The following is a 25,211-nucleotide window of genomic DNA, read 5'->3' as shown; positions in this document are numbered from 1 at the left end:
CACTTCAGGATACGTTTTTTTTTCAAAAGTCATATGAAAATTTTTACCGAATTTCCAAAACGGAGAAAGGACTAAGCACAGCAAGATGCAAATATTCTGTGCTCAGACTGCCCTATTTGTCGTTTTCAGTACCCCCTACCAACACTGCGAGCTCGAAGACTAAAACAGGGGGATTTGCGCCCTCTTGTGGGAAAATGTGTCAATCACTCGTCCATTCAGAGTACAGGGTTGCGGCGAAGCAGAAAAACTTGAAATATTCGCCTCTGGATACATCTCGATTTAAAATACTTTCGACACTGAACTCTGAAAATGCAAAAGTGCCTGTACAAACAAGTTAGCTAAATACATTACACCAAATCCACCGGATCGCAACGTAATTATCGGTTATGAGATTACTTTCTGAAAAGGCTTTTAATAAAAACAGTGAAATTACAAATATATTAGGATATTAACTAAAAGGAAGCCAACGGGTAAAATGGATATGCAATACGTACGTACTAATATGATCTTACACAGTACAAACAGGTGTGCATGTCGTCGTCTTTTCGGGAAAAGCAGCGTCTCTAACCTGACGTCATTCCTAACTTAAAACGTGCCTTTCCGCACTGCTGGGAAAATTAGCTGCAAGCTGCCAAAAGTCTTGCAAAATACTTTTAAAATACGCCTCGTTCAGAGCTTTACATTTCACAGAAGAAAATTATAGTTTCAAATAGTTCAAAGTATAATCGTGGTGATGATTAAACGTTAAAAGACGTGTTTTAGGAAACGTAAAAGACGAAGAGCGTAAATGGTTGCATGAAGAAAATGATCATAAACGGAACATATAAGGAGTTAGAAGCACTGAACAAATTTAATACGTCAGAATACTGTCGCGCCATAAAAGGTGGATATATCTACATCCACTGAGATTGGTTTCTTATTGCCATTTTCCCCCATATGATGTGCTTGTGGGAGTTTCATATATGCGGTGTTTTTAGGGTCTGTGTGACCGGTACCGATCGCAGGAAGCGTGGGGCTCGGAAAGGCACCGATCCGACACAACACGGGGGACTTAAACGTCACAAATTTACCCTAAGTGAATCTCCTAAGACTACCAGCTGAACACTTTTGAATTAAGTGCAGTAAAATGAGATTATTGTGACATATCACGTGACTCAAAGGAAACCAACGTGGGAAAAGGAATTGAAGATTTTTAAACCAACACTGAAATGAGAAGAAACTTGGTTAAAATTGTCCATTAAAACCAAACTTGTTTAACGCAACCGCAGATAGAAGTTAATTTTTACAGCTTAACACTTAATTTATTATATGGGACTGAAAAATAAATACGTATAATTGAACCTAAAGCAAGTCCAGTTTAATGGACTAAATATATTACCGAACATAAGTAAGCAATACCCGAGTTTTTTTTCCGCTGCATTACTTCACTTTAGCGTCATCTGGCCAACTGCCAGACAACTTGTTTAATGAATAAAAAAGCAATTATTCGTGGATGCAGTAATACTCTCCAACAATTACAAATAAGCAGCAGTGTAATCGAAATTAAATTTAATTAGCTGAAATAAGGATTTGGGCATCTCAGGGCAAGAAACCGTTTTCAAAAAAATGTTTATTAAGTGAAATGGAAACTGCAGAGACAGCATTGGCCATGAAAAATATAATTTAAATTGGCATAACAAGTTAGCACATACCATAAATCACATCTGTAGTATTCGCAATAGCTTTGGCAAAACTGTATCATGTAAACCAATGTCTTCAGAGAAACAAAAAGAAGGAAAAAACGCTGTTAGAAATTCTTGATGTGTATTTCACCACTATTTCTGAACACAGGGAAAAAGAAAAAACACAGAGTAAACCGATTACTCTATGATGGGATGGACTGACAGTTATCAGCAAAAGCAATATACTTTTCTCCTAAGTATACATCATCTCTGCCATGTGTGACATTTTCTTGGGAATATATAGGTAATATTCCATGTATCCTGACAGGTCCTCTATCGTGATATCATCCACATAGGCGCGTGCCTGTTCAGAGCAGGAGCGCGGGGATCCGGAGTTTCCGGAAGGACAGGCAGTCCGCCGGTTGGGGGAAGTCTGATACGCATCCTCGACACCTGACAGGTTCCTCTCGCACTCAGAGATGACGTCCCGGAGGCCGGTGAAGGAGTACACTTCCACGCCTCCCCAGCCTTGGCACTGGCATTCCTTCTCGGGACATGGGCACACTCCCGCGTCATGCAGCTTGGACAGGGACTGGAAGTCGGACGAGGCTGCACTGCTCATCGCCTTCTCCGACGGGAGTGAGGCTCCCAGACTCATGCTCGGGATGCTCGTCCCGGCCTCAGGATCACACTGTTTAAGGCTGATCTTCGAGGCCGATCCCTGAGTGTTGTGGGCATACGGCTCATATCCGGCTGCCCCAAACACCGGAGAGGACTGGCCCAAAGACAGCAGCTCCTTCTTGGCAGGGACGCCGAGGACGGCTGTACTGTCCTCGCATTCCGACAAGCTTTTGTGCTTCAGGTGGCCAGCCGGCGGCGACATCTTGGAGCTACAGTACGTGAATTTCGGAGGATGCAGGATGGGAGACTTGGAACGCCTCCGTCTCTGGCTCCTAACTCCACCTCGAGATGGTTTCCGCATGCATCTGTCATTGGAGGGAGGGAAAGGAATCCGTTCCATTAGTGTGAGACACTGATTTTTAAGACATGAATGAATCAGAAGGATATGGATCTCTCGGAAGGGCTATAAGTTCCTAGAAAATTACTATTTCATTAGCATAAGTAATACATAAATAAATAATGCAGGCAGTTCGAAATAATCCATTCCACAACACCCTATGCAACTAAAATTTCACATTAATTGGATTTACCTTCCCATATCATTCGATACCTTATAGCAAAAAAACACATAAAACCAAAATTACTAGTGATACAAACTAAAGAATACTTAATAAACAAACAATAAAGTTTAAATATATTTTCAGCGATATCACCTTGCTACATTTTTTACAGAAGTGCTAATGTTAGATATTTTAAGATAAATACAGATTTACGCAAGGAAGTTCTACATAAATTAAGATATACCTGTACTGCCAACTAGAGACCATTTTCGGTCATCCTTTCTAAAAACAAAAACTGTAGTAATACCCCTTCTTAGACTTGGACTAATGGCCTTTGAGGTACAAGCCCCTCCCTCTAGCCCCTCCCTGCTACAACACAGCTCAAGCAAAAATCTGCATGTTACCCGTGCCAGTTCTCCTTGGGACTAGCCACTTTAGCCTTGGCGCCATCACAATTTGCCCGAGTTGCTGTCCTCTGAGTCACGGCCTCACAAACATGCACCGCATTTATGGAGCTGAAAGACAGATGACAATTCATGCTTTTGGGGGGGGGAACAGAAATATGATGTGGTCATAGACTCACTTTCACATAATGAAAAGCCAGTGCATGACACAACACGTCCACACCATAGACAAGTGTGACGCCAGGCACAGAAGACCAGATGTATGCATTGGCGAGGGCGAGCACCCAGATCAATCGCATGCAGATAAGTGGGAAACATGCAAATGCAGGGATCTGTGACGGACTCCAGTTTAGAGAACATAAATAGTGGGGGAATTAGGAGCTGAAATAAACAAACAAAACTACGCACTATCCCATCTTTTATAGAAGTCTACATGCCATATGAGTTTCCAATAAAGTGGCATAACATAGACTACTACTTTAAATCTATTTAACAAATCACAATGTCAAATAGCACTCTTCTGCCAGTCTGTTACCGTATGAATGTTTACCTGCAATTACAGGTATTCCATAGCAGACTGAACTGATATCTATAACATGCTTACAGTAGCAATATTGTTATTCTTTAATGATATGCTCTATTATATCCAGAAGTCAATAATATATCTATAATAAGTTAACAGGGATTTTATTTATTTTTTATTTTTTTATAAATCAGGAGGAAAAAACTCAACGAAGTGAATGTACTAGAATGACCTGGTTTATTCCTTCAGAATGATATTAGGGTAATTTCAAAAGAGTTTTTGCCAATTAATATACAGGCAACCTGGTTGTAATGAGGAATCATAAGCACAACGTTTCTGCTGCTCTTCAGATTAATCAATCCACAGCCTGTCAAGTGGCCCATATGCTACTGTGCTATAGAGGCATTTAAAAATGCCATTAGGGGAGGTTGTTACAATGAGTAAATATTACACTAGGGAATGTAGAAATACAATCAAATTAGAGCTGGTACACACATCTGGTCTAAATGACAAAATTTTTCACTAGATTTTTTTCAATTGAATTATTACAATTAGCCTGCATTTGAACAGTTTGTAGGTCAAAGGAGCAAATTATAAGATACTGACATTTTGCAAAAGAATTATGATGAGGCCTTTATGAAATGAGCAATAAAACTCTGATAGATAATCAAGCTGTAATATGCAAATTTCAATTATTCTGTAATTTCTGATGTATGACAGATTTCGGCTTTAAAAGAATTCCGTGGTTATAAAGGTGTATTTCACAGCACTATTTATATTCTAGTAATCTACTAAAATATTTTGCTTGCCTACAAAAAATCCTTTAAAGATATTTAACAGATACTATAAATGACATTTTCAACTAGTGTATGCATTTATAAACAGCCACTATTATCCATCAAAACATTAGCTATATAACTGTCAAAAGCCCTCCCATTATTGGAGGTAACTTGCCAGAATCATTTAAAGCTTGTATACCAAGTTCGTAGCCATATAGTCAACACTGGGGGGGGGAGGGGGGGAATAAGGCCATAATTATAATATATATATATATATATATATATATATATATGGGGGGGGGGGGGTATTGTGAGCGCATCTGAATATTGGTGGGGATGTGTCTCCCCCAGTAAATATTATAACTATGGCCTTGCTATACAAGCTATGCTTTTTAATGGGAAGCAGTTGGGAAAAACATTCACTTTGACAGCAGCAGGGTGCAAAGAACAATCAGATGTGAATAACGTGGCAATAAAATTGTGTTACGACGAAGCGCGTGATGAAGATAACACGGACCTTTCAGCATCGACCCGGAGTTTCTTGAAAGCCGTCTGCAGAGTCTCTTCCTCGCGGTCCTTTACTCCAGACTCCATCGTGGGAAAACCTCACCGGGAACAACCACTCTAAAGAACATGCATCACACTCTTTAATATCAAGCTCTGTGTAGATATATAAGCATATGAGTCATTAATACCTATGCTATGATTCAAAAGTGAATTCATTAAGCGGTGTGAGTCATTAGTCTTCACCTGACCTAGGAGTGTCCTGTCTGACAAGTCTGAATATTTGTATTTACTTTGCCTGACAACTGACAACGCACAGTAGACGAGTTCAAAAGTATTTTACGACAGACTATTCCATCCTTATCCATGCAGTACATAATATTCATGAAGAGATGTTACCATTATTTTCTATTAGCATCTTAATATTATATGCGAATCTAGCTATGCATAAAGAAAGTGTTGAGCACACGCTTGGTCTGCAAGGGGTGTCACAGGTGAACTACCCATCGCACTGGGGGGGGGTTCAAAAAACAGCAGTTTTACGTTTTTTTTTTTTTTTAGTAATCGGTCCAAATATACACCATAATCCTTTTAAGAGTGGATGTAAAACACAACTAAAGGTATCAAAAATTACGCATTTATACTGACTGATTAGTAACTGCCATTTAAAAATAATAATTATAAAAAAACACACTGGAAAAGGGGGAGGTGCAGCTCTCAGGACTTATATGGATCTGCATTTGGCGCCCAAAATTAAAAATTAAAAGTGTGGTTTGGCTATGAATGTAAATGACTGGTTCCGTTAACAAAACTTGTTATTAAATAGAAAACGAGAGGAGAAAAGAGCCCAGCAAGCAGAGCAGCCGCCAGCGCCGAGCCACAATGCAACTCCTCGGAGGGTTGCGTAACTCGGCCAGCGCCGCCTCGCCGCGAACCGCGGAGCCCGAAGAGCCTCGTCCCAGCTGGACGTTAGGGTGGTGAGCACAGATGGCCGAAAGGAACCGGTGCAATTAATCCGTACGCGACGAGAATTCACCCAACGAGGGACGGAACTCGGTCCCGCAACGGTCACGCTGTGATATTCACACTCCCAGCGTCGGGAACGCGATCTAGACTCGGGCCTATACGTACGGCTAGACGCATTTGAGACAGATACCATCCGTGGGGAATTTTCAAGCACAAAATTAGACTCACGCTTCAGGGGCTCCTGCCCGCGGTCCGGACCCAGCAGGCCTGGGCATACAGGGACTTTCCAGCCACTCGCCGCTACAGATCGCTTTTTTTTGTCTTGTCCTGACCCACTGTATTTTGTCGAAGTTCCTCTACGGTTGCTCCACCTTAATCATCAAGCCCCACAGCTTTATATATTTCTTATAACTGTAAAAACGATATGGTAAACAATAGTGAAATGAGCACTTCTAGACTTTTCTTCTGTCAAGCTCTTGTTTACACTCGATGCACTAGCAGTGACTCTGCAACAGCGCACATTACGCTGACGTAGAGCGCATGAAGCCGTCTTTCCTTACCTCATCGTACAAGGTCATGTGATTTGTTTCTGGTTAGTCACGTGGGCTCTGGTAGCCAAAGTGCACTAGACTTCGAGTTATACCCGTACGACTGGTTTGACGATATGAAGGTCGGTTGTGTTTAGTCCATTTATGAGTTTAAGCAGTATTTGTATTACAATTCCTGCTACATCTGTTCCCCAGTGTGAATTAGAAAAATAAAATATGTTTTAAAATCATGCTATTTAAAGTTCATTAACGCAGGTCGGACATGTGTACGTGCTTTTTAAAAAAATAGATCTTTGCGGATTTTAAGAATTAGGGTAATACGTGGAAGAATTTTGCTTAAATTCTACGACTATGACATTACCATAACAGCAATATGCCATAGTTTTACTAAGGCCACTTAAAATTAATAGATTGTTTTACATGACTCAAACTTCTAAAATATTGGTGAGTAGGGGATTTTATATTTTATATTTTATATTTTTAGCGAAAAGACGAACGGCAACAGAGATATACTAAAACTAGAAAAAAAAAATTATTCTGTCAGTGTCTCAACATTTTAAACTCTCAACGGTGCAAACAATAAAAAGTGGAAAAATCCGAGGCTGACATTCAAGATTTTTCACTTACGGCAGCCAGTTTGAGAGAAACACAAGATGATTTCAAACGACGTACGTGCGTATTGACGATCTCTGCGTATTGACAATCTCTGACAGCTTTTGAGGTGAAAAAAACGGATTTTTTGAAAAATATAAAATATAAAAAAAATCGAGGCGGCACCAAAAAATTGAGGCGGGCGGCCATGTAAAACAATTTATTAATTTTAAGTGGCCTAAACTTTCGCTTAATATGACCTTTAAAGGGACCACAGAACTAAAATGTGGAAATGAATAAAAGATTTCATAATTCTTGTGCCACATTATAAGGTAATTTAAGTTGTGCAGTGTATCATACGTACTGTATATAAAGGAAATTCCATGTTTTATTTGAAAAGACTTAATACAAAATAAGTTTGAAGTTCTTAACATTTTGTTGAAAATTAGATCTACATTTAAAAAAATGAGTAATCTCACATATTTTGCTTGAAAACTGCATTTGTGTCAGTCATTTCTACAGGTACCTATTCAAACCCATCTAACCAACCCTCTATATCCATCCATCCATCAGCTACTTTTCCAGTCCAGGATTGCAGGGAGCTTATCTCAAGTAGCGTGGGTCACAAGGCTGGGGGACACTCTGGACGGGAGACCAATCCAATGCAGGACTCAAACACTGACACCCGGAATCACACATTATAGACATTTTTTTTTACCAATTTGAGAATGACTCAAAAGAGAGCTGCTTATTCATTTCTTCCCAGTAGATGGCACTACAGAACCAATGACAGACATACTATAGGAATTAGGTTTTGCTCTTTTAAAGCAGTGTTTCTCAATCTGGCCTTTGGGGGCTCCCAGACAGGGAGCTGGGAGGGAACAAAGATGTGGACTGTCTGGGGGTTCCTGTGGACCGGGTTGAGAAACACTGTTTTAAAGTGTGTCACTTCTTCATAGAATAAGTACAAAGACAAAATTGAACAACTTTATTGTTACATCTATCCCCCCCAATATACTAACTCTGGGTACTAGAAAGGGCTGTGTTTAGTCAATGTCAGAATATAAAAGAATTGTCATCACTATGAGATGCACACAGCTCTCCTTCAGATTCAGGCATGTGGGATTTAATATCTCAGAAGGAGGTTCAATAAAAACGACCTGTTCCTGTGTAAGCTGCTCTGCGACCACATTGTTTTTGTATACATGAAAATCTGGAGCTAAGGAGAATTGTAAACAGACCTTAACTTTAGTTAAGCAGTGCCACAGTGTTCGGTCACCTTTAAAATATACTGTTTAGGCTATATGTTCAACTTGTTTTTAACCTCTTGCTCATCTGACACAGATAAATGGGAGGAATAATGAATGCCAAGTGTGGAAGTTAATGGAAGACCTAGTAAACAAATGGAAAAAGACTCAAAGCCCGATGGTCATGTGTGGGGGTTTTCTTGTGTTGACTATTCGTCATCCGTTGGCTATTCCAATCCTTTTTTGAATATATTTTTCATTATGAAAAGGTGTCATATTTAAACGTTTCTCTGTCACACTTTACATGGAATATTGAAGAAATATTTACCTAGAGAAAACATATAAAAAACAAAGTATAAAAATATTGCTTTGCATCCAAAGAGCCACATGTTTCCAGAAGTTTATTTTTTTATTAACTTTTTAAGAGTAATTTTGATTTACAATACAATGTAGGAAGAATGTACAGTAGTTTGATAGGAGACTTTATTCAAATAAAAAAGGAACTTATTCAAAAATCCATTCATTATGTTTTTCACCATGGCTATAAGCCATGAGTCAATAATAAAAGATTTTACCTTAAATTTTTTTTTACTTCATTATAAAAAAATGTACATAAAGTTTGTACTTCTTTATAACTCTAAGTTATAAAAGCACATATATAAATAGTTAAAAATATCTATTATATAATAGCATAAACAACATGATAATTTTTATATCAGCCACTGTATTAATGAGACAACTACTCTGGATCCAGTGCATATGAAATATGCATAGAGGTGATATAAAGTAAAAAGGAAACATTACATCAGTCAGTCATGATTACAAGTTTCATGTATGTACCCTATGTAACAAACCTAAATAATGCAACGTTTAAAAACATCAGCTCATTCTATTATCATGTATGTCACTGTTACAAATGAGTGCTTATGTATAAAGTTGCCTGTATAATAATAGGCACAATTGTTGAGGTGTTGAAGAGTAGTGACACTACAGTAAGGCTTTTATAAGTTTTCATTCTGGTCGCTGTTGTGGTTTGACGTGCCCATTTGGTCTGACATGCAAAACATTGCAGATAGAGAAGAGTGTGAGAAGAAGGGGTTCTTGCAGGGAGGGGCTTATGGGTAATCAGAGCAGTTGTGATTGGCTGAGATTTGCAATGCCTGACATCAAATTGTCTTGAAAACATTTAAGATGGAAGCCTACATATGTAGGTGCTCCAAAAACATGTAGGTGGTCATTGTGTCACATGGTTAAAGAGCAGTACACTGGGAATCATTATCCTTGGAAAAACGACATTATATTAAGGCAGGAATTGTTGCTACAGGTACCTCTCCAAACAGGACTAAACGTGTTTTATTACAAGCACTTTTTACGATAAGTGCCACAAAGCCTCTGTTTATTTGGCAAGGTACAATTGCAAAAGGAGGGTCAGCCAGTCCCTGGAGCAACTGGGATTCAGGGTCTTGCCCGAGGGTCCAATGGACAACTTACTCTGCCTACCACAGAATTTAAACTGGTGACCTTGAGTCCTAACCTACAGAGCCACGTACCACACCCACACCTTTGCATCCATTTTTCTAAAACTTCAAGAAAACAGTAGATACCTAACACTCAGTATCCTCTGCTTTTCAAGCCAATAAACTGGTGGAGAGTGCTGGTGATGTCCTGCCTTGCAACGTACCTTTTTGTTGAGGGCAAATGCTGAGATTGATAGGTAGTCCAGTCTGTTTACCTTCAACTCTGAACATCTGTCCCACCAAAATGCACCTGTGCTTGTGAAATACTAGCATTAAAAATGATATGCTAAATAATATTTGATTGATTGACTGTTTTACCTGTGATTTTACAGATAAATGTTACTACTAGTAAGACTGAAAACAGCTGAAGCTTTGAGTAGCCATTACGATGGGGTGTTATATTTAAAACGCTCTGATAGTGTAGGCACGGCTTTAATTTAGCAAACTCAGGGCTTACAAAATTTTCCACAAGCTTATCTCACCCTTTAATTTTGTCCAGATTTGCATTCATTTCTCACCGAGATCTTGTATTGACAAGTGAGTTGAACCACATCATAAAGCCTCCTTCAGCACATCCCAAAGACCTTCATTGAGGTTAAGGTCACAACTCTGTGGTGACAAAGTCATATTTGAAAATGCTTCCTGCTTCTGAACTACTAATTCAAGCCTGATGAATCTTGGCTTTCTCGTCCTAGAATATGCTCATCCCAACAGGGAAGAAAAAAATTCATTCATGATGGATGGAGGTGTAACCTGGCCAGTAGATTCAGGTACTCAGCTGACTTTACTTTATCAGGTATAACATTGCTGAGCTGTAATAATGATCCAGCCATTGGCTCTTAAGTATTTGCTGATATAAATTCAAATGGCAACTTTTTTTTGGCCGGGCAGTGTATTTAGACTAGCACTAATTAGAAAAGGCAATTTTAAATGTATATATACTCAAGACAGTGGTTAGCACTGCTGTCTCACACCTCTGGGACCAGGGTTCAAGTCTTTGTCATGGTGGAGTTCGTATGTTCTCCCTGTGTCATCATGGGGATTCCCCTTATAGTCCAAAAACATGCTGAGGTTATTTGGTGTTACCAAATTGCCCGTTGGTGTGAATGGTGTGTGAGTGTGCCCTGCAGTGGGTTGCCATCCCATCATGAGTTGTTCCCTGCCTTGTACCAATAGCCTCCTTGATAGGCTGTGCAACCCTGCATAGAACAAGTGGTTACAGAAAAAATGTATGGAAAGCAATGATCAAAATTGACATGGAAACCAACCACTATGTATGACAGAGGCAACATTAACGGGCACCATCATGGATGTCAAGACAGGAATGCAAGAAGAAACAAATCCTCAGAGAGTCCTCGCAGCTGCGCATATACATTGATCAACAATTAGCGTGTTGTAATAACAACAATAGGTACAACACTGTAAGATTAACATCTCAACACAGAGCAACATAAATCCTTAGTTTTACCATTGCATGATGAAAATAACAATAAACAACATTTTGCAGTGCTGGGGGTACCCAGGGGGCCCCTGTTTAACCAAAGTCATGTCATCTAGCTACTGCCACCGCGATGCCTGGGTCTGCAAAGCGCTACGTTGGTGTCAGAAGTGGGGGTGCCAGAAGCGACCCCCCCCCCCGTGCTACTGGAATGGGTTCTCCTTAACATTGCTCTGGCAGCCCGCTTCAGCCTGGCAGAATAGAAGGTGTCTGTAAAGCGGCGGTTCGAGAGCGGCAACAGCGATTTCCTGGCAAGGCCGGACCGGACCCCAGGCTCTGGGATAGGAAGTGCTGTGGGAAGAATGGACACCAGGCACACTTTTGCCCAGAAGGCCGCACCAAAGCTGCCAGTGGATGAGTGGGGGGGGGCGACGCAGTGAGGGAGGCTCCACCCCGTCCTTCCAAAGTACCCTAGACTTGTGCAGTGCACCCTCAAGCCACCCCTGACAGCCTGTCAGACCCCTATCCAAGACAATGTCAGAAAATGAGGAAGGTGGGAGCATCTGGGGACTCTGATCATTTGCTGGCCGGCAGGGTCTCTCGGCTTGCCAGCTGTGAGGAAGCGTGCCACACGCTGGAGTCCCGGCTGGCTCAGCAGTGCTGTAACCTTGATGAACAGCAGCAGTAGGGCCAGCAAGACTGGGATCAGCTGCGTGATGAGCTGGCCAGCTGGGAGCGCGAGCGCGACAGCCAGAAACAGCAGGCCGAGGCAGTGGAAGCTTCGATACTTGACCATGAGAAAGTGCTACTTGGCTGCGAGGAGGCTCGTGGTGCTGTGGAGGCCCAGCTAGGGGCAGTACCAGCGTCCAATAGCAGCATGACTATACCAGTGGTCCCCAGCTGCTGGGTGCTCGTGAGCAGACAGCTTCTACTGTCTCTAGAGAGGGAACACTGGGTTGCCACCGGATCCCTGGGACTCAATCTGGAGCTGAGGTAGGGGACTGGTTGTGGTGGTAGCTGGGACTGTCGACCCTTGACGGCAGGGGGGGATTTGGTGCCCTGCGGCCGTGGAGGGCTCACCACTTCTCAGAGGGCTTGCTAGACTTTGTGGGGGGTCCCAGAATGGGTAACCCCTTAGGAAGGGGGCAGTGTAGCACTGGGAGTTCCAATCAGGCATCACAGCATGCTGGACCCGTGCTAACCGTGTAAATAATGTAAATGCTTCCATGTATTTGTCATGTATTGCGGTGTTATTGAATTGTAGCATTAATGTTAATTAACCATACCACTAGCCACTTAGGGCAAAAAGGGACAAGGACAACAAGATGTTCTCAGGCTTCAGGAAAGCCAGTTCACCATCTTATATGTTGTAAATAGTGGTGTGAGTAGTTAGGGTAACCAGCTTAGTGGGCAGTGTGAGTGCATAGTCTGGGTGAGTTGGTGCTTGATGGTTGTGGTCAGTCCTTTTAAGGACGATGAATAAAAGAGTTTAATTGAAGCTGTCTTGTCTCATTACTGGCCCCGTGATGCCTGGGTTTACCGAGTGCTACAATATAACAATTAATGAAAATGAATAAGCATGAGTGCAGGCCTAACCCTAACCCTAACCTTCTGTCTGATCTTGGTCCCATGATTGGTTGGAATTTCTGCCAGTTGGTGTTGCTCCACAAATAGCCTGTAATGTGGGAGGAGCAGAAAGTTAAAAGATGCCTGCAGCCATAGAGATGGCAAGCTGGCTTGGCTGAAGCCTGAGAAGGTCTTGTTGTGCTTGCTTAATGCTCTGTGTTGTATCAGATGTCTTTCACCTGGCGCATATGCATGGGGAATGGGACTGGCAAGGCATGGTGCTAGGTGCAGGCCTACATATCCACATAGCGGGTTATTATTAAGCCACACTAGGAAAGTGGGCGGGTGCCTAACCCTTCTAGGTTTTGTTTGTGTAGGAGGTAAGTAGGTTTTTCATTTTTTCTCCCCCTTCTTAATAATTAGGTTTAGGGACCTTAAGATCTGTTGTGTTTCTTCCCTTTGACACCATCCTTGTCCCTGATTCTCCTAAGAGGCTATTGGCATGATTATCTGCAATGCGCTGATTCTGGGTGAATAAAAGGCCTATTTCATTGAACCTTCCCAAACCTCTGTGAACTCCTTTTCTCTTCCTCCTGCCCATAATGTACGTCAGTCCCCTGCTTACCTGTTATAGCCTCCTGACCTCGACCAGGCGTGTAACCATGGGGGGTCATATCCATGAATGCACTGAAATTTTCACCACGCTTTTTCCTCTGATTTTTTTCTACCCAGCCAGAAATCAAGGAATTAAACCTCCAGTTGCATTCTTTTGCTTCAGTGTTACCCACAACGTTTAAAAAAAAAAAAAAGCTAATTAATGATATCCTCATAATGATTAATGGGCAGCATGTCACCATTTCGCCTTCACTGTGCATGTGTCCCATCCAGTAATATCCGTTGTCTCTTTATATTGTTTGCTTTTTAATTTTCTTTTATATAATGTTTATATAATGTTATTTTAAGTCACGAGATGCACTGTACTGAATATGTCTGGTGTGATATTAAAGCAGTACTTGACTTAACTTGCTTGCTTTAACATGCTCAGAGAATTCTATTACCTTGACCGACAATGCACCAAGATGGCAGCGCAAGACAATTGCGCGATAAATAAAGCCTAAAAATCAAGGCTTTAAGCGTAACCTACATTTCCTAGCGGACAATCCATCATAATGATAAACAACTCGATGGTCAAAGTTTTTAATCAGAATAGCAAGTCAAAAGGGCAGAGAAGGCAAATAAATGGGGGAATTTTATTTCACTTAAGGGATAATTTCTAATAGGTAATTCTGAGGTTGTTACATTTTGGTAGCCCAACAGGAAAACTTGATTGTCCTGGGATGTCAGACTAGCGATTTTACAAGCCCTGAAGCTACTCCCAATATTTGTTCCATGAACCCTGCTAGATGTTGGATTATTGGATCAGATTGAGCTACAAATATTTGTTACAATAGCTTCCTCCACAAATCATATGTCTTGCACTCATCATCAGCTGTGACCCACTGAATCGATGAGCTGAAACAGCTAGCTCTTGTAATTATAACTGCATTATTCAAGAGAATTGCATCTTCCATACAGATGAATAACCGTGAACATTTGGGGCAGAAGCCGTGAGGTTGCTAGAGCCTCCTGTACCCTTCCGTGAAATACGGGGGGGGGGGGGGGGGGGGCTGTGTTTTACAGACTGTCACAGAAGCGTGACACACCACATCCAGACAGTAGAGTTATCACTGTCTACGATTTTTAGGTCAATGTGCACTTGTGTTTAAACCTTCTGGGGAATGTTCCGGACATTCCAGACACGTTCCGGAAGATACTTCAGCTGAGTGGGCTTTCTTGTTTAACCTCAGCCTTGACCAAGCAACTTCAGAGTTAATTATTCTATCAAGATCAGCTTTAAAATACTAATTTGGCCAAACATGACCCTACTGTACAAAGAGCTTTACACAATCACAGAATTATTATGGTTTAATTGATGGCTTTGCATATAAAGGATCATCATCTTCACACTCAGAGAACTTTGACAATATAGTGACCTCAGACTGTGGTCTAATGAGATTAAAGCGAAGTAGTGCAAAAATGAAAGCAAATGTTTTGATCTTTTCAGTCATATCAAATTGAGCATTAAGTAGCAATGCTGTATTTCTCAAAATGTGAGCTCAACATCTGCCTTTCATAGACTTCACATCATTACATGTGATTTTTTGAAGATATATTGAGGATGATTCAGATCAAATTAGATCCATTTAATTCACTTAACTTAAAACACTTCCTACAAGTTCTGGTGGTGTATTCCTTCAGATCTTAATTTTTTTTATGAAATTGTGTAACCCACGTCTGTGTCATTTATACCAGATTAACATCATATTAGTCTGATTTTTCTTTAAAAAAAAAACAGCATCTCTGATATATATTAATTGTGTTATCACAGAGAGCTATTGAAAATACATAGTGACAAATTTAGCTGCAGACATCATCCTCATGGTGACTATGAGAAATGTGTAGGACTGTGGTGGTACAAAAATAAAAAACTTTATTGACAGAAACTAAATGAAGAAAAACCTTCAGCTAAAGAAGGCACAGTGAACTGAAACTGAATCCTAACCCAGAAGTGAAAAGTCTGCCAAGTGGGAGCCTCTGTGTTCGAATTCAGGGGCTGCATCCTTCTAAGACTGCATTCGAGGACTGAATGTATCACAGCGGCATGACAAAGCCGTCCCACTTTGAAAGCTCATTCAGATGAGGCCTAGGAATGCATCCTTCTTTTGCCAAGATTCCAAGATTCATTGCGGGAACCTTTGAAGGACAAAGCCGACAAAGGCTACATAGACCTTGTCCTTTGAAGGATGCAGCCCCAGAAGTCAGGCACAGCCAGCGATTCTGTCAGTGATCACAGCTCTGTGATTCTGTCCAGCTAGCCCAAGCTCTTCATGTCCAGGTTATTAGTGCCATTGGGGCCAGATGGATTTTATTAAATCTGCAGGCATCACCCAAATTTAGTCCTGTGTGTCACACCCTGCCTCCCTGCCGCTCCTGTTTTCACCTTAGCATGGCCCTAACGAGCCACACCTATTATATGTTAGTCTTACCTCTCGTTCCTGCCCTTGTGTGATTCACTCCAGCTGCCCCTTGTTTGCTCCCTCATTAGTCCTTGTAATAAAGTGCTTCCCAGTCCTGTGCTCTCCAGTCCTGACATTAATGTTCCTGGTGCTGTTTACCTGTGTGGTCCTCCCAGTTTGTGATCCCCCGCGATCCCTTTGCCTTCTGGTCTGTTGCCCTTTTGTGAATAAACCCGTTTTGCTTGCCCCAGTTCCTGTACCTGCATCCTTTGTCCTGCATCATGTAACACTGTGTCCACACAATAATTCATGTGAGAGTAATCTCATATATAAGCAGTTAATATTTTAATACACATTCTTAATAAATGACTTCAAACTTCCTCCATATGTGATGCTGTTTATGTGGTATGCATCTTGTATATTGGTCTGGATATCAGTTTCTTTTTGCTATTGGCCTCGATTTGCCTGCCTTTCACCGTTGTGTAAAGTATATCCCTCTGAGAATCCCTCTCTTCGACGGAGCTGTTTTCTTTCCTTCCTTTCCTTTGTAATTTCTTTGTAGGCATTCCTTAGATGTCGGCCTTCAAAGGGATCACTTTGTCCGCTGGCTATCGATAATCGCGTCACATTAGCATACATTTAAAACTGATTTCTTTCTCAAGCATTCTCATGTCTCCTTACAAACTTAACATGCATTGGCCACTAATATATTTTAGAAATCAACCAAATAACCATATGATTGTCTGTTTGTATGATAAGTAAAATGATATAGTTTCATGATACCTGGAATATGTTGTCATATTTTTTCATGAATATTTTATTTATTTTATTGAACAGTTTGTGATAGTAAAATATAGAGATTAAAGTTGACCTGTTACTTGGTTCTGTGATTTTTTTTGACACATCTATTTACTTAGTGCTTTTAAAAGAGTTTCTTTAAAGCACTACCAGAATGCATGCCAAGAATTATACAGTGTAAATATGCTGGAAATCTACTAACTGTGGTGCATACAGTACTGCCATGCAAAAGCAAAACACAAGTAACTACACTGAGACTGAAACTTAAAAAAGGGCTCCAACATTTTTGACGGACCACCCATATAAGTGTGTGTGCAGTGGGTGGGTAAACGACACTGTTTCTTTAAAAACTCCACCGTAGTTATGGTAATATATTTTGTCACGAGGTACAACAGAGAGACCTGATTTGATAAAACATGCAATTACGGTGTTTTGCCTTTTTACAGCAGAGTATATACCTGTGACACCGATGCCAGCAAATATACCTGTAGGTACCTTGGGGAAAATTAGTTTTGGGGCTTAATAGAGTCAGCAGGGAGCCAAATGACGGCAGCCAGAAACTAGAGACAGATGTGGAGGAAACGGCGGAGCGAAAGCCACTTGCAGATTCATTCCCACCGCCAGAAGTTTACCCTGTTTTTCTTGGCCACTCATAACGAAGCCTGAGGTGAAGATTATTTTTTACAAAACTTTCTTGAGCATAAGTGAGACGCACAATCGTTTCTCGGGGTTAAGCACAGAGCAGCACCTTTGCAGTGTCGGCTTTGCACTAGTGAACCAGCAGAAGGCGCGTAAAGATTCCAATCGGCTCCGTCCTTCCATGACAGTGACGCACACCAGTGACTGTAACTTGTTCATTGTCGTTATGCGCCCCCCCCCCCCAATGCCCTCCCCTCTGCCCCCCAATCGTCCCGTGAAAATTCCGCGGCGAAGAAGTGCTCTGACATTCCTGCTTCACCGCCGAGGAAATTCAGACCCCATAAAATTGCACGTTACGCGTCTCCGAGACTGAATTTTTTTTTTGAAAACTGCCTCTTCCACGCGCCAAATAACACACTGTGCGATAAATCAAGCGATATTTACTGTCACAAAAGCTGGATTGTAACTAAAAATATAATTTTATTCCAGTATTAAATAGCCAAATGGATTTAAAAATGTTTAAACAATACTTTAATACTACGATATTATTTTGGTTGAAAGCTGTTAAACTGTCATGATAATGTAAAATGATATTTGGATCCGATGACTGATTTGCCTTTCTGGCATAAAAATATATGTATTCTTTATTATTGCCTTTTTTGTCGTACTCTGCCATAAGGTAACCTTGAGCCCTGATACCCTCGTTCCCAGGAAGCATATAATCTCGCTTCTTTTCACTTCTGGAGCCCCACCCACCTCTTTGCTGAGAACACAAAGCGCAATTTGGCCCTTTATGAGAGGAATTTCTCAGTATGAGTGAGTGAATTAAGCAAATTATTTTACACTGCATCCTTTTTGTGTTGCTAAGTTTATTGTTACTCCATAGTTTTTCTTTGTAATTATTTACAGATAAATAGAAATGCAATTGTTACTTACATGCTAATTGAATATCATATAATACATAATATTTGCATAATAATAAAAATTTGGTATATGATATTCATGATATTCACAATCCAGTTCTGTGGATTTGTGTTGCTTCATAGTTTGCTTGAGGTGGTCTTATTTTGATCATCAGAGTTCTGTTTGTCTGTGGGATGTGGTCAGATTTTCCTCCATCCTGTTCTCTTCATCTGGCCGCTGGCCACAGAGATCCAATCTCATTTGGACCGGTGTCCTTTGTGCCATGTCTCATCCAAGCTCTTGCCAAGTCCAAGCTAAAGTTCCCAGATGTTTGCATCTTTGGGTTGAACACAAGGCCCATTTGTGCTGAGGTCATGTGTGATCTCATCGAGCGTGGGGTCTCTCCGTACCTTAATTTCCGCCAGCTTCATCTGGGGGCATATGTGCCTTGTTTTGCCGTGTGAGGAGAGACAGCATGGGTTTGCGCTTGCTGACATTGTACTCCTTAATCCTGCCCCATGCAAATCTGTCCAGTTAATGAGGCCCAGCTGTTAGTTAATGAGACTAATTGACAGCGTAATTCGAAGGATCAAGACCTCTGCTAAGTGTTGCAATAGTTTTCCTGTTGGCTATTATTATTAATGGCTATTATTTATATTGTTTTTTGTATTCTTCTTGGTCAGACTCATGGTTTCTTGAGGGACTTGAAGAGAAAACAACCAGTGATTTGACAGCACAGGAAGTCCAAATAGCATCATATAGGCCAAAGCTTATTAATATGGATATAAGTTAATCTTTTTAAATAAATATTTCAGCATGTTCCAGAAGACTGATGTGACGTTCTCGGAAATTATGATGCATATACACAATGTCTCTCCTTCTGACCAGTTTCCAGGTTAATTAGTTGAATTTCTTGCTGTTCTTTTGACCAATTTTGTGGCCCATTTTCTGATATTCTGTTTTGTTTTGGGAAACAATGTGTGTGTAGGTGTGTTATTCAGGAACCTTTAGCACAGTATTATCAGTGATAATATTAATGACTGTACACAGACAATGTGCAATGCCAGATGCTCCCAGGGCAGTGGGTACAGTCTATCTCCATTGCTGTCTTGGTGTGTGCTGGGTAAGATCATGCTGAACCACCAGTGTTCCTCACATCAGACTCTAACAAACTCGTGTGTGAAAGTGTGAGTGTGTGGCAAGGAACAAGCATGTGTATTGACACTGAAAGCAGACCTTCTTCCTGTGAGGAAAAACATTTCCCATTGGAGCCTAAACTGGAGAGGTAGGTGAAGTATAACAGTAATGGATACAAAGACTCTCTGATGGACAGCATAATGCTTGGTTTCATGCTGCCAAATAACGTTATTCGATTCAATTACAATGTTAAGCAGCGCTGTCTATAAAGACTGACTGCTGACGGTCACTATTACTGAATAATCTTTTCACCCAGAAATATAACATTTTGGACAAAGAGTTCTCCTGTTTGGGCCTTTGGGAAAGATTATAGTATTAGTTACTCCATGTGTAAACACTTTTATTATCTCCATGTGTAAATGCTTTGATCAGCAGTCACCATTTTATGATCGTACTATTACTAGTTCTGGTACTAGTACTGCGTTTTCACAATTCAAAGGGCACACTCGGTCAATTAAAATAGTTGCAACTGTTATGTTTTCTCATACTTTTTCTTTCAAAAGTGTAAGCTTGTTCACATGTCTGCAGGTATGTTTGTTGGGTTTGGATTATTGCAGAAACGCATTTGTCAGTCAAGCCAGAATTTCTCCAAGAGCTAGAATCTAGCAGGAGGCGTAAGACATGCTTTTGATTATGGGGGGGGCAGAACCTTATCATTTAAATACAAAGGTCTATTTATTGGGGGATGAAAGAAGCCAAATTAAATATTGTGGGTCCCGCCCCCACCAACTTCCTCTTCCCCTAGCTGGAAGGTTATAAGAGGTTAAAAAGGGTAGCTAAAGGCTAAAGGGCTCAGAAGCCATGTGTGTCAGTCTTGGGATTTTGATTGTTGCGTCACTGTGAGCTGATCCTTGTGTTTTAGTTACTGTTGCACTGTTTTTTTTTAAGTTTGTCATTGAACGAGGTTCTCATATCATTTGTTTAATCCGTTTTGTCAATTTTTTCTTGACTAAGCTTTGATTTCTCAGCACCTGGTTTGCACTGGCACTGCATCAGATAGTAATAAGGTCATATTATGCACATGAAAAACAAGTTTGCACACAAATAATATCGCCTGATAATCTAAATGAATAGATTTTCAGTAAAATGCTGGTTCCCCTCATTACAAGAGGCATTATGTCCAAAAAGCAACTGTGAACATTTTTTGTTATTTGATTAAAATTCGTAGGCTGGCTTTCTCTGACCTGATTATAATTTTATTCTTTATTTTTAAGGTATTTAAGTACGTAGGTAAAGAACATTTTGCAAATTACAAACTTCATGAAAAAGTAAGAAACTGTGAACATTTTCAACAGGATTGAACAGCCTGAAGTTGAAGTCATGGCAGGTTACATATAATTGCTTGATCCTTTTAAAAAAATGTATCACTCTAAACTGCTGCCAAGCACAACCCACGACACAGCTTAGTGTGTCTTGCTCATAAGAAGCAAAACGTGCATGTTTTGAATATTTTCCCAGACTTATTTTCTCGATGTTTGTCAAACAGCTCCTTTTAAGTACAGAATGTCTCCATGTCGACGGTCAGTTGTCCGGCATTCAACCAGACAGCAATTTTTTGGTTTGATGCGAGGGCGATGAAATGTGTGGATAAATCAATGGCGGTAGACGTGGTCTTTTAGGACAGTGTGTTCTTTATTCCCCGTGAAGGAGCCCACAGGCCCACAGGGAGCAGGAGAACACCAGAACTAGGCGTCGCGAGTGCCAAGCTTCAGTCCACACTCCCGGTTTTGTTTTGGATGCAGAGCACACAACTTATCGTTGTCTTTAAGCAGCCTGTCCAACAAGTGTCCTCAACGATGATGTCATTCAACACCAGAACAGTAACGATAGTCTGTATTTGTTTCTATATTTTTATTAGTTTGATACTGTAAAGTGCTAATCCAGACAGTTTTATAAGCTAGCTATGTTCTTAAAGATTTATTTCCACGGTATTAATTGTTATTGTGTCATTTTATTTATGTTTTTAAGATAAAATGTGCATGAAATTTGCTGCATATATTTAAAAAATGTCATAAATATTCCGGCTTTGAAAACGCAAAAATTTGAGATAGCTTTTTTTTGGGATAAAGATACAACATTTCTTCTACAAACTACTTTCTGCTGTTGTTTTCCTACTACAGTATAACTGAGCCCCGCCAGAGAGCTGGATGTGCTACCTTTCTAGGGCTCTTTTACAAAACAAGATTTGTCAGCTTTGCGTATTTGGATCCTAGTGCTCATTGCGCAGAGAGTCTGTAGCACAAAGGCCCTTTGTTATTGTTTGCCAGCATGATGATCTGCTCAGGCCTAATGATAACTATCTGTCTAAGCTTTGAGCCTGACAGAACAGCTGCACGGCACCAGGACACTCCATCTCAGACTCCTCTGACTCCATTTAGCCTCATTTAATAAACTGCGGAATGATAAACCGTGGTGTGGAATTTAAAAAAAAATGTTTAATCAAATTCATAGGCAGCAGTCCATAGCTGAAGAGACATCTCACTTCAAAACAAACAAGGAGTAAATAAATTATGCTTTTAAAGATGTGTCATGTACCCTTTTACAGTGAGTCATGATACCTCAGATAGTATAATGTTAACAGAATATTTTGAAAGACGCATTAAATGCAGTAAGTCTATGTTATTGTTCCTTTTTTGGCTTCCGATGGGATTTTTTCCTGTTCATTTGTCAAAAGATCCTCTGTATAAAAGTGAGGATGTTGAAATGACTTGTATTAAGTACCTAATCTTTTAGTACAAAAGAGTAATGTAAATATGTATGTAAATGTTTTTGTAGACTTTACTTGTACAGTGGTACTTCGGTTCTCGAACTTAATCCGTTCCGGACTCCGGATCGAATCCTAAAAAGTTCGAGTTCTGATCGAATTTTTCCCATAAGAAATAATGGAAAACCAATTAATTGGTTCTTGGCCCCCCAAAATTACACACACACATATATATATTAGCATTTAAACACAAAATGAACAGGATAAAACAAGAAGAGCATTTTTTTTCTTAATGGCTTCCAAAATGATAAAGATCTTATCCCAACATTACCCCTGTCCTGCCCCGATCGTCCGCTCCTTCCGTGTGCCACGCCCCCTCGTTAACCTCGTGTGGGATCCCCATGTGATCAGCTGTTTCTGGTTGTTGTCATTAGTCCTTTGTATTAAGAATGCATTTCAGTTTGTTTCCGCAGTTCGGTCACTGGGTGCCTTCGATTTGCTTACAGCGCTGGCTTAAAGCAACGCATTCTGATCCTGACGCAATGCATTACGGTTAGATGCATTGCGACCTCTCACCCGGCTGCACAAACTGGAAACGCCTCCGTGACGACACATCTTTGCCCTTATTGGCTGAAGAGTTTAGCTACACGCATGACGTTTGTATCCCAGGCAGTTCCGAACTTCCGATGTGTAATCTGCTATTTCTCACGAATATCACGTAAAGCAGTGAGAACTGGTTTTCAGTTAGGCTATTTTACCTGGTAAAATAAAGTTTGAATAAATCACATAATTGCTCTAATAGTACACGTAAGTTAGTGGTTTATTTATTGTTAGTTACTGTAATGTTGCACTGCTTTATTTGGTTAATCGTCCAGCTTGTGAAGAAGGCATTCAAGTAAGAATTGCATTGTAATATGACTCATTTCCTGGCGCGTACAATTTATTTTAGGTCAGCGTTCACGGTTCGACTTCTGATATTCAGATCGAGTTCTAGGTCAAACTGGTTTGTTCACCTTTCAAGAAATTCGAGTTCTAGTGAGTTCGAGAACCGAAGTACCACTGTATTTGTTCAGCTCTCACATTGTTACAGGTCTTTTGTGGCTAAAATAATGTGACACTGGAAACTGGAATTGAAATAACTGGGTAACACATTCTGTAAATGCCCTGTCTATGAGAATCATATATGATTATAATGGCGCTCATTAAGCATTATAAACATGGCTATAAATATTTATACAAAAGCATACATCATAGCCATGTTTATTATGCATTGTGAATGCTATATGAAGCTCTCACCTATAATGCACTATAGATACCTTCAAAATGTAGTACAAAGCATTCATAATTCTTATACTGATCATTATAATGCATTATGAAGGTATCTATAATGCATTATAAATGAGAGCTTCACTGGAGCATATAAAGTATAATAATCAACATAATAATGCCTCATGACTGCCAACAGAAGATGCAGTATTGCTTTATCAGTTATTATACTGACCATTATAACTCCTTATGAAGGTATCTATATCTTATAGATGACAGCTTCAAGTGTTACCAATAATTGTACTAGAATGATTGGAATATGTACAAAAGTTCTACCGCTTAGTTCTAGAATTAAATATTATTTTATTACCTAGGCTAATTAAACTCTTTCTTTAGAAAAAAATCTCATGCCATTTGCCATGGAAAGAATGAATTCATATTTTCAAATATTCCTCTTCAGCTGCTCTAATTTACTGCCCGCCCCCCAACTTGAGCGTACAAACTTTGTGTTTTGTGGCTGTCTGTGATTATTCTGGTTGAAAGACTGATTTGTGGTTGAAATTTCCTCCCAGCATTGTAGGAATACATGGAATGGGAACAACAGATCAATTACTCCTCAAATTACTCCTCACCTCCAAAATTATAGTAACTAATCAAATTTAATATATCATCTGTGTAGTATTTTAATTGATTGTGTTTCCAGTAATGATTGTAATCCAGTAATTATCATTGCATCTTTTGCATTTCTTTCAACTTTTATTTGTCACATATGCAATCATTAGGTACAATCACATTCACGATATGAAGTCATACTCACAATGTGTGATTACATTCACAATGAGCAATCTCCTTCAAAGTGTGCGATCGCATTTGAGGTGTAATTACTGTAATTACATTTGTAATAAACATTACATTCGCAGCACATGATTATATTCACATTGACCAGTCACCTTGGCAACATACAATCACGCTGCCATAATATAATCACATTCCCAGTTTAAGACTGATATGAATTGCCATTCTGGTACACACTTTATGCTGAGCCCCCAACATCCACAGGAAACATTTTACACCGGGATTGTCGTGAAATCCTTCCATGGCAGCAATTTAAAAACTCCCAAAATTCCCTGATTTATGATTTATTTTCTAACCCTGCTCTTATATAAAAGAACAAAAAAGCACAATTTGAATCTGAAAATAAATATAACTATTACAATATAGCACAATTACAACTGTGTAATAATTGTGTTTCCCATTTTGATCCAGGAGGAATTAGAGTTTTTTTTATTATCAATAGGTGGCATTTAAGTTGATCCCTGATATTAATATATAGCAGATGGTAATCATCTTCTAGAACTTTCTATCTTCTGTCCGGGTCTTCAGGCTTCCTGAACAATGCTCATTGTTATGAAGGTGGAGTTCACCCAAGAGCAGTATGATGGCGCAGTGGTTAGCGCCGTTCCTTCCCACCTATAAGGCCTGGGTTGAGTCTGGGTGGGTGCCTCATTGGGTGGGTGCCTCATCCTGAGTTATTCCCTGCATTGTGCCCATAGGCTCTGGACCTCCATGACCCTGAATAGGAAAAGTGGGTACTGAAAACAGATGGATGAAGTTCATCCAACTTTTTGCTGGTCTTACTCTTTTACGTTCAACATTTGCAGCCATTTTGGTCTTTTCCCATGTGCTAGGTCCTTGCATAACATGACCAAAATAAGATACGGTC

At 40.2% G+C, this 25,211-nt stretch overlaps 2 protein-coding genes across 2 annotated transcripts in view; one reads left to right on the top strand and one right to left on the bottom strand.

The window, feature by feature from the left end:
• Window positions 1–1,591: 1,591 nt before the first annotated feature.
• On the bottom strand, window positions 1,592–6,585 carry oser1 (oxidative stress responsive serine-rich 1). The gene is made up of 4 exons (XM_023799531.2): window positions 6,247–6,585; window positions 5,066–5,172; window positions 3,247–3,357; window positions 1,592–2,647 (listed from the first exon to the last, which is right to left on the bottom strand). Exons 2-4 carry the CDS (start codon window positions 5,140–5,142, stop codon window positions 1,915–1,917), a joined length of 921 nt encoding a protein of 306 aa, XP_023655299.1. The 5' UTR covers window positions 5,143–5,172; window positions 6,247–6,585; the 3' UTR covers window positions 1,592–1,914.
• Window positions 6,586–12,192: 5,607 nt separating this feature from the next.
• The window catches only part of matn4 (matrilin 4), a 40,551-nt gene continuing 27,532 nt past the window's right edge, over window positions 12,193–25,211 (top strand). The window contains exon 1 of the mRNA XM_023799527.2: window positions 12,193–12,352. The gene's annotated coding sequence lies outside the window, so the exon portion shown is untranslated. The remainder of the gene's footprint in view (window positions 12,353–25,211) is intronic.

This window comes from Paramormyrops kingsleyae, chromosome 8 (assembly GCF_048594095.1).
Source record: "Paramormyrops kingsleyae isolate MSU_618 chromosome 8, PKINGS_0.4, whole genome shotgun sequence".
Lineage (NCBI taxonomy): Eukaryota > Metazoa > Chordata > Actinopteri > Osteoglossiformes > Mormyridae > Paramormyrops > Paramormyrops kingsleyae.
This window is presented reverse-complemented; position numbering and strand designations above follow the sequence as displayed.

Excerpts from the sequence above, each read along its gene's own strand:
- oser1 (XM_023799531.2), bottom strand. The coding sequence starts at position 5,142 with ATGGAGTCTGGAGTAAAGGACCGCGAGGAAGAGACTCTGCAGACGGCT. Across the intron at positions 3,358-5,065 it reads CTCCGGGTCGATGCTGAAAG|CTCCATAAATGCGGTGCATG; the intron begins GTCCGTGTTATC and ends TCTGTCTTTCAG. Across the intron at positions 2,648-3,246 it reads CCCAAGGAGAACTGGCACGG|ATGCATGCGGAAACCATCTC; the intron begins GTAACATGCAGA and ends CTCCAATGACAG.